The sequence below is a fragment of the Emydura macquarii genome, unplaced genomic scaffold (assembly GCF_026122565.2).
Source record: "Emydura macquarii macquarii isolate MOO-44397 ecotype Brisbane River unplaced genomic scaffold, CSIRO-AGI_Emac_v2 contig_212, whole genome shotgun sequence".
Classification (NCBI taxonomy): domain Eukaryota; kingdom Metazoa; phylum Chordata; order Testudines; family Chelidae; genus Emydura; species Emydura macquarii.
Genome location: NW_027130349.1, coordinates 4466367 through 4485582, shown reverse-complemented (window position 1 = coordinate 4485582; position 19216 = coordinate 4466367). Strand labels below are relative to the sequence as shown.

The following is a 19216-nucleotide window of genomic DNA, read 5'->3' as shown; positions in this document are numbered from 1 at the left end:
TTGTGCATGCTTAATACCTTTCTATAATGTAATGTATGTGGAGAGTAACAAAAACTTCCTCTGATATCTTTTAGAACAAAACATTTGTGTTTAACTGAGGAATCTCTCAAGGACAGGGATTGTGGTCTTGGTTTTGTTTAATATACTTTTCTCTCAAAAAGCCCACATCTAATTTTGGCACTATAATAAATTATAATAACAATAGAATTTAACAGCGAATATTTAAAGGGCATTAAATGAAATGTGGTACTCTCTTTAAGTGTGCTTGTCAACACTGAGGAAATATGATATTGATAATAGAATACATAACTTTTTTATTTTAAACGTAATTTTGAATAAATAACATGCCTTTAGTTAATTTAGAAATCTAAAACTGATGTTTATATACTTGGATTAATTTGTACAGTTTTTGAGACTATTTGGTAATACAGTTATGCACTTTTGGGAAAACTATAGGAAATAGCTGTGCTAAGCCAGGCAAATCTTGCTGTGTGTGTTGACAGACTAATCAAATTACAAAATAAATATTTTCCTTATTATTTGATACACCAGCTGTGGATTATTACAGTTCCCATATACATGTTTAACAACCTGCTGGAAAAATTGAGGTTGCCTATATACCAACTGTCAAAATGGAAGGATTTATGCAATATAAATTATGTGATTTGATAAATATTGCACAGATTATATGAGTTAGATTGAAATTAAAATCATTTTCTTTTACACCCTACTTTTGTATATTTCAAACAGGTTGATGGCCGAAAATCTGCACTGTCCATGATGGATCGACTACAGAGACAGATAATTGTAGCAGACTGTCAGGTTTACCTGGCGGTGCTTTCTTTTGTAAAACAGGAGTTGTCAGGTGTGGTGTGTCTTTAATAATAATGTCTTACCTTTTTTTTCATGGCATGTAGAATAAATATTAAGTTATGATCTCTAAAATGCTAGGATTATTACCCACATTGATAAAAGATGATTTCTTTGTTGCATTTGAAACAAGGGATTTGAGTTTTGGAAATCCATTTTTCAATCCATTGTGCCCTAAAACCATGTATTTGTTCATGCAGATTTGGTATGTGAGCATGCACCAGTAGTTGTGTAGTTATTCATTTGCATATGGAAATAGAAGGTTTTGCAGGTGAAAGGATATATTTTCAGGTTCTATGACAGTTTTTGCTAGGTTTGAAAGTTAGGTCTTAGTAGTCAATATATGAGACATTTTACATTTTTATATGGGATTTAAGTTATTTCTGATATCTTTTTATATAAATAGGCATACATAGTGTAGGGCCTTAAAATAATGTATATTTGATTGGTATAAGTTAGGGCTTTCTGCCTTTGTTATATCAATGGCCAACATTCTGCTGGTCCTCCTTACATATGCCCAAGAATACTTTGCATATTCTCATAGACGCACCACAGGAATCATTGCAAAGATGTACATGTGCCTTGTGCATCTAAGGTGCACTGGCTGAAACTGTACGAGAACATTCTCTCCCACAAAGCCCTGGGAATGGGAACAGGCTTACATCCCCCACACTCATACTGTTGCTGGCAACCCTGTTCAGGAAGTGGGGGAGATAGCAAGAAATTGCTTACTGAAGTGGTTTTGAATTAACAAGTATAACGAGATGGAGATGCTGACTAAACAGTGTAAACTTCAAATGCACTAAGACAGTGGTTCCCAACCTGTGGCCCGTGGGGTCTTTCAAAGTGGCCCGGTGCTCCCCTTCCGCTGGCTGCAGAAGGGAGTTGCTGTGTAAGGACCCAGGTGGAGTGCATTGCCATGGTGCTACAAGACCAGTGCAGGCTCCTTGCTACAGCCAAGGGGACAGGAAATCAGCGCTCCCCTTCTCCTGGCTGTAGCAGGGAGCATGGCAAAGTGCTCCGCCTGGGTCCCTAGACAGTGGGGTCCCTGCTGGAGCCAGAGAGAAGAGATCACTGATCTCCTGTCCCCCTGGCTTCAGAAGATAGTCTCTGCCTAGAGACCCAGGTGGAGCGCACAGGGATACAGGACTTGTGAGGTTTGGGCCTCCTTGCTGAACTCCTTCTGTCTGGCTGCAGTTGGGGGGGAAGGGCTGCTAGTGGAGACTGGTGGCCCTTCAGGATTGTAAAAATGATGTCTGTGGCCCTCGAGCCAAAAAGGTTGGGAACCACTGCACTAAGAAGTCTATTAATTAAAACATGAAGTGCCACAGTTTCAAGTACTTGCCACAGAAATTATTCCCGATGTAGGGAATACAAACCTCTCCTTTTGTCAGCTCTAAAACTGTTTCAAGGTTTCATCCCATTCCTTGATCTCTTGCAACAAAGTCAACAAAGACTGAGGGAGAGCTGCTGAAGAGAATCCAAGTAGTAACATGCAGATTACAATTAAAATAATGTAAATATAATTCGTTGAGAACATGGTGCCTTCTATTACTGAGATTCCTGTTTTTCAAAACCAGGACATCAAGTATTACTCCAATTTGCTTGGTTCTAGGTAAGATGTGTAAACTGTGGGAATATTGTCCGCTATATCAATAAGATGAGACAAGGTGGGTGAAGTCTGATCTTTTATTGGACCAACTTCTGTTGGTAAGAGAGAGACGCTTTCAAGGTTACAAGATCTCTTCTTTCAGCTCTTTGTAAGCTTGAAAGCTTGTCTCTCTCCCCAACAAAAGTTGGTTTAGTAAAAAATATGTCACCCACCTTGTCTCTCTAATATCCTGGGACTGACATGGTACAACAACACTGCATACCAATAAGCTCTGATTTAGGATTTTTTGGCACTCCCAGTGGGTAGTGTACGGCTTTTACTCACTCGTCATGCTCATTATTTTTTACTTGAAATCTTTTCTCAATTCAATATTTATACTGCAACTGTATTACAAGATCTGACCCAAACGCTGAGAGATCTTTCCTTTCCTCCTTTGCTCTGCTGCTGAGTGCTGAAGAAGCAGCAGTAACACCTCAGCAAGAAACAGGCCTTACAGCCTGGCTGGGTCTGTTCACTCAGGAGCAATACCCTTGAAATCTTTAGCTACCCTTCCCTGAGGCTAAAGACTGCCTCTGTGATCCTTCAATTTCTTGTCGGTACCAGGGTGGGAGTGAACTGCTGAACAGTTGAGTCTGTCACCAGTTAATCATTTAAGAAATCCAGCTTTTGGCCGGATTAACTACTGTTTTTACATAAATACTTTGTTTTTATGGCATTATGTCTGGATTTTTGGATGAAAAGAACCAGATTATTGAAATGAAACAAAATCTCCACAGGTAAATTGCTCAGTTCTCAATTGATGTATAGAAAATCATTGACTTTTTGCTGAACAGGTAGCTGTAGGAAAACACACAGGCTTCTAATCCTTTTGCCTTTTAGTAGCCCGTTGACCTAACATGTTATAAATCATTCCCTCTTTCCCACACACACTGTAACTATTTTCATCTTACTAAATTTATTAAACAAATCTGATCTTTATAGGACTGCTAGCTAGATGCGTTTAACATTGTTGCAGGGATTTAAAACTTCTTGAAGTTTATCACTGGTGCCATAATACAGGTAATCCATTAGCAGTTAATGTCAGGAAATCTCCACTGAAGAGTTGTTTCAAAGACTTAAGTAATCTACATTATGAATAAATAAAAGCTAAGATTCATGGTTTTAACATCTCAGTATACCATATCAAGAGATGTGCTGCTTTGTCAGAAAAATTTTCAAAAGTATGATACTTTGGTAAGTGTGAAGGATGAAGTTATGTGATGCGTATGTGAGGGATGCAATGATGTTATCAAAGTAACTAGCTGAAACATAGTCTGCATTTGACTTTGGGATGAGTGAAATGTGGTTTGTTTGTTTTCCCCTTATGCTATGCTTGCTGCATTGCTGTGCAGAATTGTATAAGCACTTGTACTGTGGTGAACCATATAATTACTGAATATTCTATGCAGCAAAAAAGTGGCCTGATTACAGCAAACTAAAGTAACATTAGTCTCAAATATAGCTGAATCATGGATGTGGTTGGAATATTTCATTACAATTAATAGTTTAATTTTCCTGTTGCGATAGTAAAAAAAAAATTCATTTGCAGCATACACAGTCAAAAAGTTTAACCTCAGGAGGCCTATTGCAGTTTTGGGGTGCTCCGCCAAGCAAAGCAATTGGGTATAAGAAATCTGATCTTAATAAAATTATTTTTTATTTATTTCAAAAGATCAGTTCATTTTCAATATAATACACTTATAATTTACAAATACTGTATTTATTTAAAAACCAGATCTTTTCTTTACCTGCTAAACTCTGAGGCCAAGTCCTCACAGATCTGTTTCCCTTGCTAATATCTAAAGCAATGTAGGGAATGCAGTATTCTGCATGGTGTATGGTTCTGGTAATACCAACAGTGGCAGAATACACTCAGAACTCTGTTTGTCTTGGCAATAAAAGAAAGTGTTTAATTTCTTCTTTAATGAGTTGATCTGCAACTCCTTATATAGAGCTATATGCACAATGTTGATTTATTGTTTACTTTAGCTGTAAAGCTCATTGACAATTCCATAACTCTCCATCCAGGCTAGCTTTGGATATTTCCTAATATTATACCAATCGCTCTTTCCCTCTCCCAGTACTCAATATGGGTTATTCCTCTCACTGCACATGGCTGCTTTTTAGGATGACCAGATAGCAAGTGTGAAAAATCAGGATGGGGCTGGGGGCTTAATAGTCGACTATACCAGACAAATCCCCAAATATTGGGATTGTCCCTCAAAAATAGGGGCATCTGGTCACTCTACTTCTTCTGGATAGTCCAAACATAATTTTTAGTACTATGATTGTGCTGTTAGGTTTCCCTGTATAGTCTAAGTAAGCTTGTGGCTTCATTTCTATTTCATACATCTGATGTTTAATAGAGATTGGGCTACTTGAGAATCCTCATTCCTAACTCCTCCTCTACTTCCCTTTATAAGTTCAGGGAGTTCTTTTGTCAAGAACAGTATAATAATATACAAATATGCAGAGAGAGTAGATTGGTCTCCATAGCTCCTTCCTTGTCTCAGACCCCCATTTGTCTTTACACTCTGTAAAATTGGTATCATCCTTGACACTGAATTTTGTGTCTACAAGTCTGCTTATCTCCATACCTACAACAATACCCAAGTACATTCTTGCCTATATTTCCTCTCACTTTGACTACTGCAACTCCATTATCTTATCACCTCAAGGCCCAACTCATCAGACATGCAGAATGCCATAGCCTACTTTCTCTCACTTACAAAGAGTGGTAGTGTAAACTCACATCCCTCCTCAAACAACTCAAGTTCAAAACTATTATCCTTGTCCATGCACATGCTACAATCTGCCTCTGTCCTTCCTGTTACTTGTTGAGCTCTTGTCTCCTCTCTGTCCATTCATACAAGCTTCCTACTTTTGGTATCAGACCCTCCCCTGCAGCTCCTCTTGTCTGAAACATACTTCACATATGTCTCCTTAGCAGCTTTAGCTCTCATTTCAAATCTGCAGAAAGTACTTCATGATCATCCTCTTTCATACTTTTTTATTTTCCTTTCCTATGATTCACTCTATAACTGTGTAAAACATTTTGGAATACAGGTTGTATGAAAAAAAAATCAAATAAGTTATTTAAAAAAGACTGAATCTACTCCAGATAAGGTTTCGGTTATTTTTTCCCCATTCTCTATTTTTTCAAAGCCACCTGGAGTTAAAAATTAAACATTGTCCTTTTGGGTTTTTGCTATTTTCTTTCTGCCAGGTACTGAGTTCATCCTACTCCACACCATGTGTTTGTAAAGTAGCAGAAGCCAGCAGTGTTTACTTTATGTTTATTTCTCTGTTCATTTGTATCATCCTGGTTGTCTGGGAGTAACTTTGTGCTATAAATTGTTTTTAAGATCTTTGGCTGAAAAGCACTGTATAAATTTATAGTATTATTACTATTAAAGATCTTCCCTAGATTACATATTTTACAAATCAAATCAGGTGTTGGATCTAATACACTTGATAGTATTCCTTTTAAATTGGACTTTTAAAAATCTCCAGGTAATAGAATGTCAGTTGCCACAAAATCTTACAGAACTTTTGTAGTCATGAAGTGAAATCCGCTTAAATAAAGAGAAATTGCCATATAATATTTGCCATTCTATGAAAGACCATTTATGACTTTTCATAGTTTCTGTATCTGGAATAAACCCATGAGATATATTTTCTTTCTGTCTCCAGCGTACATAAAAGGTGGGTGGATCCTTCGAAAAGCCTGGAAAATTTACAATAAATGCTACATAGACATTAATACACTTCAGGAAGTATATCAGAAGAAGATAACTCAGGAATCCTTGACTTCTGATGCTGCAAATGATAATCATATTGCTGCAGAAGGTGTAACGGAGGATTCGCTAAACAGACTGAAAGGTGCTGTTAGCTTTGGATATGGACTTTTTCATCTTTGCATATCCATGGTGCCCCCAAACCTGCTCAAAATCATCAACCTGCTGGGTTTTCCTGGAGACCGCCTACAGGGGCTTTCATCACTGATGTATGCAAGTGAAAGTAAGGACATGAAGGCCCCTTTAGCTACGTGAGTAGCTATATTGAAATTCTTTGGTAGATAACTTAGTACTGAAAGTTAGTAAACTACAAAGGAACAAAAAATAAAATAAAATTGTGTTGCTTTAAAGGAAATATCAGCAGGTAAAAAGCTTTCAAAATGTTGTTTAACATGCCATGGTTTATTATAATGAGACCTTATTATCAACTTGTTTTGAAATATGCATGCAGATCATGTTCGTAAATTACATCATGTGATATTCTCATCAAATAGTCATCAAATAGTTCCTATGAATAGGGAGAAATTAGTGCACTTAAAACAGTAATTTAAAGAATATCCTAAAAAACACAGTAAGCTGAAATATTTAAATAGCTTGCTATTTAACAGCTTGTACATGGAAAAAAATGTTCATGTCATAAGAACCATAAACTTCTACCTACTCATTATATATACTTATTTTTATATGATGACTTTTTTTCCTCTATTTGTATGCAATTCCAGTAGGCAAAAGTTTAGGAACTTTGGAGCTTTTTACACACAAAGGTACTTAATATGTTGGCCTTTTGGGGGGTACCCCTCATATAACAAGATTTCCTGACTCTGCATGCTGCATTCTGGTGCTTTTTGTGGCTTATCTTTCACCCAGGATTAATCTCCAGCCCTTTATAAAGATCTTTTTACTATTCAGTGCCACAAAGTTCATACCTTCACTGCTGGATTTGCATAGGAACTACAGTGCACCACAGCTATAAGTGTGGACTGCAATGCTAAATCCTTTCTGCTTGGAGAGAACGATCAGATTTCTGATCAGATAATCAGATTTAACATGTCCTGAAGATCCATTCATCTATTCAGATTGCTATAATAACCTATATGGTAGGGAAATTGAGAATACCATCGCTTCTTGGTGTTTCCCGACCAACTGGACTAGGAGGCAAGCATGCCTTGATCTCACCCCCACAAAGAGTTTGATCTAGGTCACTTATTTGTCAATACTTTGGAATAGCAGGCTCAGTATCTTTCTCCCTCCCACCCCCATCTTTAATGTTATTTGCTTTATGGTGTTTTTACAAACTTAATTATTCTAAAAAGTTAACCCTGTTCCTAGTTCCAGAGACTTTAAAGACCCTAATGCTTTGGAAATTGTGAGCCTAATTCTACTTTCATATACTTTGGTGTAATTTTGGAGTAATCAATTTAAGGCAGAGAAGAATCATGCTGTGCATCTTTTGTCTGTGCCACTATAATAGAACTCATCTGCTGTAAACAAACTATAATCATCTGTATTCTTTTTGTGTTTTCTTTCAGATTAGCTTTGCTGTGGTACCACACAGTAGTTCGTCCCTTTTTTGCTTTGGATGGCAGCGATAACAAGGCAGGACTGAAAGAGGCTAAGGAGATTCTTCTGAAAAAAGAAGCTGCTTATCCAAATTCTTCTCTGTTTATGTTCTTTAAGGGAAGAATACAACGATTAGAGGTATTATATACTTTCATTTTCTGGATTATTTTTCTTTGTTATATTGTAAATATTATTGATTTGAATATATTGTATTAAAACAATACAGGCTTCAATAAATCAGACATGAAGGAATATAAAATAAGGGGGTAAAAAATCCTCTTTTGTGCCTTAAAGTCCACAGTCTGAATCAGCCCTATTGTAACTTAACTTAGTTGGCTAAGATCTGACTCTTGTTCTTTTGCTGTCTAGTGTGTTTGCAGCACCTTAATAAAAAGAAATGTATTTATTGCTGTGTCATATTTTCTTGCAATATTAATAGGTACTTAAGCTTTAAATTTGTCATATTGAAATCTGAAATTTAATTTACTGAAAATATGACTGGAAAGCATTGTTTTCCTTTCTGTCGTGCTTTGCCTCACTGTGCCCTGTCCAAGTTCAGGTAGCCCCTTTCAATAACTTCCTGAAGTGTAGATAACTTCCTTTGCTGTTCGACATCAAACAAGGGGATTCATAATTTCTATAATGAGGTATGAGTTCAATAGTGTTATTCCCTGGAAACATGATTTATTAATTCTGTCTATTTTGAAAAGGTGTTCTTCAGCTACTTCAACAATCTTATGTTTTGGCTCTGAATCCTGTCCTTTCTGTGTGCCCATACTAGTTTGAGGCAGGCAAGAGAGCTTTAAACACTCTCTCTCTGACTCAACTTGCTGCTGCTTTGTCATCAGTGTCAGAATATTCCTAGGGCTGCTGTAATAAAAAAACCACTAGCAGCTAGCTTCTTGCATTGTGACTTATAGGGCTCTTAAATGCTGCTTTTGGGCAACTGGCAGCCATTGTGCTGAAATGCTCCATCTCAACTCCTTAAGTGCTAGGGCTAGTTCATACCTTAATGCACTCATTTTCTACTATGGTTTGTGGTTTATTCTCATAATAGAGCCTGCTGTTTCGGGAGGGAGAGGGAAGCATACATAACAAGAGTTAGGCTTTCAGTCTTGCCTTTACAAGACAGATCAGATTTATTTGCATCTTGTTTGGTTTTACCTGGAAATACTCTGTTTCCAGTCTGAGCTGATTTTGTGCTGTCCCCAGCAAACTGCCTTTTTAGGCATTATTTTGGTGGTGGTTATGGGTGGGGAAATATTTTAATTGCCTTTTGTTGAATCCTCTATATGCATTCCATGTAGTTGAATGTGTTTCCAAGAGTTTTTGATGATATTCAGGTGGAATAGGTATAGATATGCAAAATACATACTACAATAGTTTAAAAAAAAATGTAGAGTCGTTAATGGTTCACCCCAGAGTCTGACCTTATAATTGGAACTGTTAACATGTCTATTGATGTAGGAGAAGGAATATAATCTAGTTCTTCCATAGCTATATTGTGTCTGCAGGACTAACCAGAATAAAATTGATAAAAACATTTTTGTCAATAAAGTAAATGTTTATGACCCTGAATACAGACAGGGACCAGATCTGGTGAGTAAGAGGGTGTCAGTTTTACATAGTCATTTTAGAAATGTTCCTCCATCTCAGTCTGTGAGGAGAAAGCACTTACACTTCAACAAAAATTTCATACTAGTGTGAACTTGAAAGAAGAGTATCTATTCTCCTTACTATTCTTGCACTTACATGTTTTTATAAGAAACTTTTCCTTCACAAGCCAGCTTTTTCAGCTATGTCCTGAATGGTATAATATCTTTGTGACACTTCGTAGCCATGGAAATACAATATTTTGAATGTCTCGAACTCAAATATCAAATAAATATTGAACAACTATGATTTGTTTGTTATATATTTAATTAGTTATGTCACAAATTCAATATTGTGACTTCATTATGTAATCCAGTAAGAAGAAAAGTGAGCTAGGAAGGAGCAAACCCTTGTTTAAATGTAAATGCTTTCAAGAAACAGAAAATATGGAAATAAGTGTGATGCAGCAGAAGTGTATTGGACTTGTGCTTTAAGTCACCACTGCCTAAAAGGGTATTTCAGAAATAGGAGCCTGTGGAAAGCTTGTAGTATTTAACTTCTGATTAATCTTAACAGCTGGACTGAATTTCACTTTACATAGACAAATCCAACCCTACAAATCTGCCAAGTAGCCTTCTGATTTTGAAGGTTATGATGGGAGATATCTAAACATAGACCTTGCTTTTTGCCCTAAAAGAAACAGGTTGCAGTTAGAATTTAATTTATTTTACCAGCAGTGGAAAGTTAAAATAGCTGGCTGATTACAAAGTACTTTATATATTCCTAAGATGCAAAATAACTTGTGTGTATCTAAAGTCAATAGTTATAATAGTGGTTGATAGAAAAATAGAATCTGTATCTTTATATATTAGACCTGTGAGTAGCAGCATGCAGCATTGGATTTTTTATATTCTTTGGGCCTGTGCATGCTTCATATGTATATTGTGTTATTTCAATTGATGGCATGGACAATTGCATATTGTGTTACTTATGTGACAATATAAAAAGCAAGCAATCAAGTCTGGCCATGTAAACCTTGAACTGAAACCAGCCATACAAATCAGAGACAGATAGATATTCCAGGCTGGATAAAGAGAAGGGGGATCATTGTGTAGAGGTAGATTTTATGCACAGATATGCAGTGATAGTTGAAGCCATGCAAATGGATGAGGTCTCCCAGGGATAAGATTCATAGATTGCAAGGCCAGAAGGGACCATTATGATGATCTGGTTTGATCTCCTGTATAACAGAGGCCATAGGAGTTCCCCAAAATAATTCTTAGAACAAGTATTTTAGAAAAACATCCAATCTTGAATAAAAAATTGTCAATGATGGAGAATCCACCACAACCCTTGGTAAATTGTTTCAGTGGTTAATTACTCTGACCATTAAAAATGTATGCCTTATTTCCAGTCTGAATTTTTCTAGCTTCAACATCCAGCCATTGAATCATGTTGTATCTTTCTCTGATAAATTGAAGAGTCCATTATTAAATACTTACTTAAAGACAGTAGTCGCGTTGCTCCTTAACCTTCTCTTCATTAAGCTAGATAGAGTTCAGTCACTATAAGGCATGTTTTCTAATCTTTTAATCATTCTTGTAGGGTTTAGAGAAGAGCCAGAATTTTTCAGCATCCTTCTTGTGAGCATCAGTACAGGACATAGTGTTCCAGCTGAGTCACACCAGTGCCAAATACATATGTAAAATAACCTCTCTACTACAACTCTCCACTATAAGATTCCCTTGTTTATGAATCCCAGGCTCACATTAGCTCTTTGGGCCAAAGCACTGCATTTTGAACTCATGTTCAGCCGTTTATCCACCACAATCCCAAATCTTTTTCAGAGTCACTGCTTCCCAGGATAGAGTACTCCATCCTATAAATAGGCCTACATTCTTTGTTCCTAAATGTATACATGTACATTTAGCTGCATTAAAGCACATATTGTTTGCTTGCACCCAGTTTACCAAGAGGTCCAAATTGCTCCAAATCAGTGACCTGTACTATTCTTTTTTTTACCTTCCCCCAATTTCTGTGTCATCTGCAAACTTTATCAGTGGTGATTTTATATTTTCTTCCAGGTTATTGATAAAAATGTTAAATAGCATAGGGCCAAGAACCAATCCCTACAGGACCCCACTGGAAACACACTCACTTGATGACAATTCCCAGTTTACAATTACATTTTGAGACATTTCAGTTAGCCAGTTTTTAATCCATTTAATTTGTGCCATGTACGTTTTATATCGTTTGTTTTTTAATATAAATATATGGTACTAAGTCAAACGCGTTACAGAAGTCTAAGTATATTACGTCAATACTATGACCTTTATGAACCAAACTTGTAATCTCATCAAGATGTAGAAAAGAAAAAGAGGGATCCAAGGAAAACGTTGGGTAAGGCTGATGAATAAGGGGAGATGGGAAGATAAATACAAGAGAGGAAGAGGAATTACTTAAATTCTGCACCAATGTGGAAACAAGAACTAATGGTTATAAACTGGCCATCAGGAAGTTTAGACTTGAAATTAGACAAAGGTTTCTAACCATCAGAGGAGTGAAGTTCTGGAACAGCCTTCCAAGGGGAGCAGTAGGGGCAAAAAGCCTAGCTGGCTTCAAGACTGAGCTTGATAAGTTTATGGAGGGGATAGTATGATGGGACATCCTAATTTGGCAATTAACTGATCTTGGACTAATAGCAGTAAATATGTCCAATGGCCTATGATGGGTTGTTAGATAAGGGTGGGTTCTGAGTTACCTCAGAGAATTCTTTGCGGGTGTTTGGCTGATGAGTCTTGCCCACATGCTCAGGGTTTAGCTGATCGCCGTATTTGGGGTGGGGAAGCAATTTTCCCTCAGGGCAGATTGGCAGAGGCCCTGGGGATTTTTTGGCTTCCTCTGCAGCACGGGACACGGATTCCTTGCTAGTGGATTCTCTGTACCTTGAAGTCTTTAAACCGTTATTTGAGGAATTCAGTAACTCAGGCATAGGTTAGGGGTCTATTACAGGAGTGGGTGGGTGAGGTTCTGTGGCTTGCATTGTGCAGGAGGTCAGACTAGATGATTATAATAGTTCCTTCTGACCTTAAAGTCTATGAGTCTATGTAGAGGAAGGACTGCCAAGTCTGAGAGGACGGAGGAAAATCAAGGAAGGACTGGGCCGTGAAAGTCAAGTGAGGACAGGGGAATCAAGGGAGAATTTACTACTGTATTATGATGTTTGGAAACTTTATACTCAGAAAAACATATATAGAGTAGCATGGGGATTTGGTCTCAGGAGAGTAGCTTTCTGTAAAACAGCCTTATAGTAGGATTTATAAATGTGGATATAATCAACTGATCTTCCCACTTTCCCAAAATCAACCATTTGAGGGATGAAGTCTTGAATATCTTTTAGAAATGTTGAAATGAATAAATTTTGACTGAAAGTGAAAGGGAAGGATGACACAGGAGAGTTGGCATGGAAGTGAGACAAGAGGTTCCAGGTTATATTGGTAGGATGATCAGATATCTCACTTTTTCAGGAATGTTGTGTGTTCCAGAAGTGTCTGAGGGTGACTGTGTGTTAAAACTAGTGTTTTTGTCCTGCTTTCCATCTAATTGGCTGTTACCCCCTGCATAAATATAATAATCATCTTTGCTTTACAAATTGTCTAGTATGTTTGCCAAAGCTCCAAGCATACCTTTGTAAATTATCTGACTGTTTCTGTCTTTGTAGTATTTTCCCCCAAAACTAACTAAGAAGGGATGTTGTACACAATTTTAAGTCACTAACACAAAATGAGAACATTTCAGATACATTAATGTGTCTGAAGAATATTTAAATAATTAATGTAATCATTTCTAATATCAAACTACCTGAAATGTAGCACTTTTGGCTGTGCTTTGGAGCTTTTCTCATTAATGTGAGTGCAGTTGCTAAGTGGACAGAAATGTGTTCCCAGATAAAACTTGTTTAAGGTAACTATGCTGATAATAATGTCATAAATAAATGGATATTTAAAGTGTTACACTAGTGTTGGTTCGGGACCAGTAACTGAAGATAGATGGGGATAACAGTATCTGATAAATGGATAGAGCTAAGGATGGTGTTCAATCCTTAACTAAGGTTTTTCTGCCTTTCTGCTGTTGTTTCTCTCCTATTTCTTTTACTTACTCACCAGCACCTACTTTTTTATCCATTTTTTCCCTAGATAGAGAGGGGTGTGAATAACTATACATTGAAGTATCTAAAAGCAACAGATTCTTACCATCAAGTAAGATACATCAGTAAGAATGAACATTTGACAGAATCCTAATTTCTGTAAACCCATTGGTCCCTCCACACCAGTCACGGGGCATATCCTTAGCTGACTAAATTTTCATAGATTTACTGAAATCGATGGAGCTATGACAACTTAAACCAGCTGAGAATCTGCTCCCAGGTTTCCAATTACTCTGTTAATAAACAAACAAATCCTTAATTGTATGTTTCTGTCAGACCAAAAGTGAGAGTATTTACAACTCTTGTATTTCATTTAGCTATCAAGATAACACCTTCTGCCTTGCAGGAGCATAAGCTTTTTGCACTAAAACATTCACATTTACAACTAATTTTAAAAGGCTATCCACCCCTACAACACTGTAGAATTTTAAAAAAACACAACAATCTGAAAGTTGAGATGATGTTAGTATAGCTTTGATTGAAAAAAATATACAGATCACAGGCAAAATTAAACAGTAAGCATTGGAGCTTCTTAAATCAATTGTAATTAAAATAAAGGGTTAAGTATGACCCAGATGAAAAGCTTTCCTCAAAATACTATACTATCAAAGTTTCCTTTTTAGACAATTTTGAATTATTTTTAATCAAAAGTACCAAGAAAATTGATTATCCATGTTCTGGGCTATAAAATATTTCATAAAACAGTCCAACCCCAATTTTCAGTAGGTTTGGGGTGACACCTGAAACTCTAAGAAAATAATTGAGGAATCTGGAATATAAAATTAGAGGAATCCCTGCAAGTTTTGAAATCCACACATGGAGTCCTCAAACATGCAAGGCAGTTTCCCCCAATTTTTAGAGAGTGCTGGCCGGCTTGCCTACGGCTGCTAGCTTGGCCCCTTTAAAGCTGACAAAGCTGGTTGACAATGTAGAGAGCTTGAGGCACTATGAAGAGAAAATACAAGCATTGGGCCAAACTAGCTGGCATTGGAGAGGCTCAGTACAACTCTGTGGGGTAAATTTACCAAATTTGGTAAATCTTGGCCGCAGTGTAAATATAAGCTTCATGCATGTCATTAGATTTTAGAAGTACTAAGTCAAAACATTTAAAGTTATGGTTCTTACAATAGTTTTAATTGGCACCACATATACATACGGGGGCTACTGATTATTGTATGGTTTATTGTGTAATCTTTCTTGCTAATATACATGTGCCAAGGGGCTGAGTGACTGCTGTTGTGAGAGCCATAACTTTAAATGTGTTGACTGTAGAGTATAAAAATCTCAACTTTAATGTAGTATTAGCTTGTTTTTAGGCATTTACAGTTCCCTTGGTTTATTTTTTAAACCTATAAATAAAGATTCAGAAGTCCATTTATTTTAAAGAACAACCTTTAGACTGCAAGCAGAAATCAATACCCCAGCATCTTAAAAAAGGATTTTGAAGCATCATTGCAATATCTGTAGGTACTAGGAATTTTAGTTGTGCTGAGGAGTGTCTCAAAGACATGTCTACTGGGCCTGATGCACAGTGGAAGTTTATTGAGATCTCAAGGCCCTGTGAGTCCTACAAGCATTTGAGGATGGATCATACAGCATCAGACCTTGAAATAAATAGAGCTGCATTTATTTGGATGCTCAATTGCCCACAGGCAGCTACATCTTAATACATTATAAATTTAGAAAAACCAGGTAATCAGTCTAAATCATAGCATATGATATTCTGCAAATATATCATTTTTATTTGAAAATGAAATTTTCTTCAGATATGTAAAAGGCAGTTATCTCAATTGAGGACTGAATCCCTTTTTGTTTTATTTGTTTTAAACACAACTGTCCAAAAAATGTTCAGAATAGAATTCTAGAAATAGAATTTCTCAGATATGACCTTTGGGTAAACTATTTATGCTTCTTCTAAAAGTCCTCTTTTATAGAAAATCGTAAGATCTTGAAAATATAGATTTATTATGGAAGTGTGTGCTTTACTACTACTGAAGCTGGTATGATTCTATAATTTTAGTATTTGTGTCACTAGTCATTTTAAAATATATTATTCAAGTGTGTAAGTAGATAGAAGGTATGCTACATAAGTAAATTTACTATACATAGAGACACAGGGTCCTTGATGAGATCCTGGTAATCTTGAGAGCAAACAAAACATACCATAACTCCATTACGTTGTCTCACTGGACAATTATACTGTCCTAAAAAATATTTTCCCACTTTCTCCAGAGTATATTCTCTCATCACACCAACAAGCGTTCTCTACAAGAAAACTATATAATTTAGGCTGTATATGTTTACACTGTTACGATATAATTGTGATTTACTCCCATAGGGAGCTACTGTATATCACTGCAGCAAATGTACTTTACAATGAAATAGTTCCTTAGCAACTAAAATAGTATTCCCTGGTGAGACAAAGAAGTAAATTAAACAAAACCACCCCACTCCACCCTCTGCCAACTCCATGAAAAGATGTTAACAACCATCTTTTCATTTGGTGCCATGGGATACATAAAATTAGTAAGGATTTCCTGGAAACTTTACATTATTATACTTGTTTGGATGACTGCTTTTACTCATTCATGAGGCCCTTTCACTTGTCTGCTTACTGTCAACACTCACTTGACTAGTGCAAATATATGTCAAGCTTTTTAGAAGATCTCATCACATATGTTTATGAATAAAAATAAATCATGGGATGGGTATGTGTGAGTCTGTCAGAGGTAATGGCGCTGGGTCATACTGATTGTGAAGTGCTGTTGAGATGTGTGCCCCTCAGGAAAATGGTGAGATTATAAAAAATCTCTGTTAAAATGTGAATCAACCCATTTTAGGACCTTCACAGGGGACTGATTTTGCATAAGATCTTGTCTGTATACAGACTTGCACTAGTTCAGTTAAGTCCCTTGCAAACACCTCCATGGTCACTCTTAAACTGGTTTAGAAATGGCTTTTGTCAATTCGATGTAGGCCAATTCAAAACAAATTAGTTGAATTGATAAAAGTAATTTCTAAACTGATTTCAGAGTATCCACAAAAATGACACAGTTCTTCTACTGTTAGTGAAGGGTATGAGAGACATATTCGTAAAAGACTTTAGAAAATGGGAGAAGTGGATTGTGGAGAACTTCACTGTATAATCTAACCTGGGTGAAATCTTGGGTCTAGGAATTTCACCCAGATTATACAGAACTCTTATTACACTTATGCAGGAAACTACTATTGCAAGGTAGCATTTCTTTTAGACATGTCCTATAGTAATCCTAAACTGAAACCTTCTTTTTGAGAAATAAGTCAACCTTTTAGTAATTTTATAAGAGAGGTATAGATAGAGCATGCGGTTTCAATTACCTTACTGGGTCAATTTTACTTCCACCAAATAATGGGAACCTTTTATTGAAATTTATGTATAATTTCAATCTTCCTTTTAATTAAATGTTTTATAATTTTTCCCAATGCACATTTCAACAGTAGACAAATATACAGGAAAAGCAGATACATTTTCAGTATGTTCAAAAATAACAAAAAGTTTATTTCTTTAAAATTAATTTATAAAATGTTTTTATTGTAGAAGAAACTGAATGTTAGTTTGATCCAAAGTGTTTAATTTATTTAAGATGAAAAAGTTTTAAAACATTAATATTAGTTTATTGTTATTAGTTTATAGGTTAAGAATAATCAATTATACTTTCTTGATATGTATAAAATGAAAACAAAGGAGGAAGAATAAGAGAAAAATGAATAACATGTTGAGGCGGAAAAGAAAGGAAAAGAAACAGAATGAGAAAGAGGGGAGGCTGCCAATGGAGGATTTACTAGCCTCTGAGATCAGGACCTAAAATTAAATCTGACTCTAAGGGAAGTTTTATGGCTGTCCAAATGTACTTCCCTAAAATAGTTTGCTGATAAACCAGAAATTATATCAGACTTTTTCATTACCTGAGTGACAAGAGAATTGAAGGATGTAAACTATCAGTTCTTCAGAATTAAAACTTATATTTATAAAACATTTATTCTAGCCCTTAATATATTATGAAGATACATTTCCCAAATGTGAACTGATACATATTGTCTTCCTGAGTCTGCAGACACAGAAATTCAGTACAGTGCTGCTCATCATTTTCTCTAAAAGCACAGTGAAATTAACAAGGCTTTGATCAGATTAATTTGCCATTCAGAACCCTCAGGGAAGCAGTGAATCTTACAAGAATCTTATTAATTTCATTCTGCTATAACTCAGGAAAGTTTAATTGTGATTGCATTTACATAGATGTTAGTCAAGTGTGTTAGTGTAAATGTTTTAATCGTTCAATAACTGAGAGAAGGACACTGTATAAGTGTATGAAGGACCCAGGCAGCCCTTGCCAGTGACTACAGTCTACAAATATATGATATATATCTTCTACCTGGCCACAGCAGCAAAGGGGAGAATCACAAAGGCCCTATTTATAGTTATTTGCAGCTAGATGTCTCGATCTTAAGGGCTTTTTTGTCTTATATACGCAACTATACCTCCCTGCCCTCCCTCCCCCAAAAAAGTGTTTTTCATACTTGCTATCTGGTCACCCTATTTTCAGCACATCTGAAGCAACTGAACTTTTCCCACCTAGGGCGTGGAAGTCAAAACCAGGTGGCTGGACTGTTGAATCTGTCACAAGATAAGCATTGGCTATGTTTGAAGCTTGTTCTTTCCACCTACTATGACATCTAAGAGGTTACACTGAGATCCCTTTAAAGGAATTGTCCAAATGGGGTGCCAAGATTTTGGTGAATTTGGTGAATTAACATCTTTAAACGGGTAGATGTGGCATGATTTGCACCATAAGGGACAGATTCTGGGAGGTCTGATGTCAGAAGGGGCAGTGTGGGGCAGGACCAATATCCAAGCCAGGTTGATTAGACTCATAGTACCAGTTATTATATGCATAGTTTCATTCAGCTGAGTGCCCACTAGTCCTTTGTGAGAGGAGCTGAGCCACGTGGGGGAGCCATACTCTGCTACAGAATAGCACTAGGTAAGCCTAGAGCTGTTTAGTGTCTACGCATTGGCTTCCTGGGTTGAACTAGCTATGTCGCCGATCAGGTTTGTCTTAATTTTCAGCAAGGTTTTGGGAAGGTGTTCCTTGAATATCAAGTTGGGGTCCAGTGTAACATTTAAATGCACAAGCTTTGGATCCAGCCTGTGTCATTCAGGAAGATGTTGAGCTGTTCGTTAGTATTTGTATGGTTTAGATGGAAACAGCTGGAAGCTGTCTTTTTAGCACTTGGTTTTAAGTCTCCATCTTTTATAATTGTGGGCCGTCTCTCTCTGCATCTTCATTCAGGACTTCTAAGTGACAGAAATCCTGGTCCTTCAGTGCCAGAGAGATGTCCGCATATATAAAACACCAGGAAGTGGTATAGGGAAGGTCATTTATGAAGAGGTTCAAATGTGTTGGTGCTAGAACTGGCCCCTGAGGCAGACCATTGTTTTGAGATCTCCAGGAACTGGGGTGTTTTCTTTTTTTGTCCAAATGAAACAGGGAACTAGTG

At 36.7% G+C, this 19216-nt stretch overlaps 1 protein-coding gene across 1 annotated transcript in view; it reads left to right on the top strand.

Moving 5' to 3' along the window:
* The window catches only part of TTC39C (tetratricopeptide repeat domain 39C), a 68663-nt gene that overhangs the window by 27212 nt on the left and 22235 nt on the right, over positions 1–19216 (top strand). The window contains exons 4-6 of the mRNA XM_067546519.1: positions 751–865; positions 6215–6569; positions 7848–8016. Coding sequence (XP_067402620.1) covers positions 751–865; positions 6215–6569; positions 7848–8016 — 639 coding nt within the window. The remainder of the gene's footprint in view (positions 1–750; positions 866–6214; positions 6570–7847; positions 8017–19216) is intronic.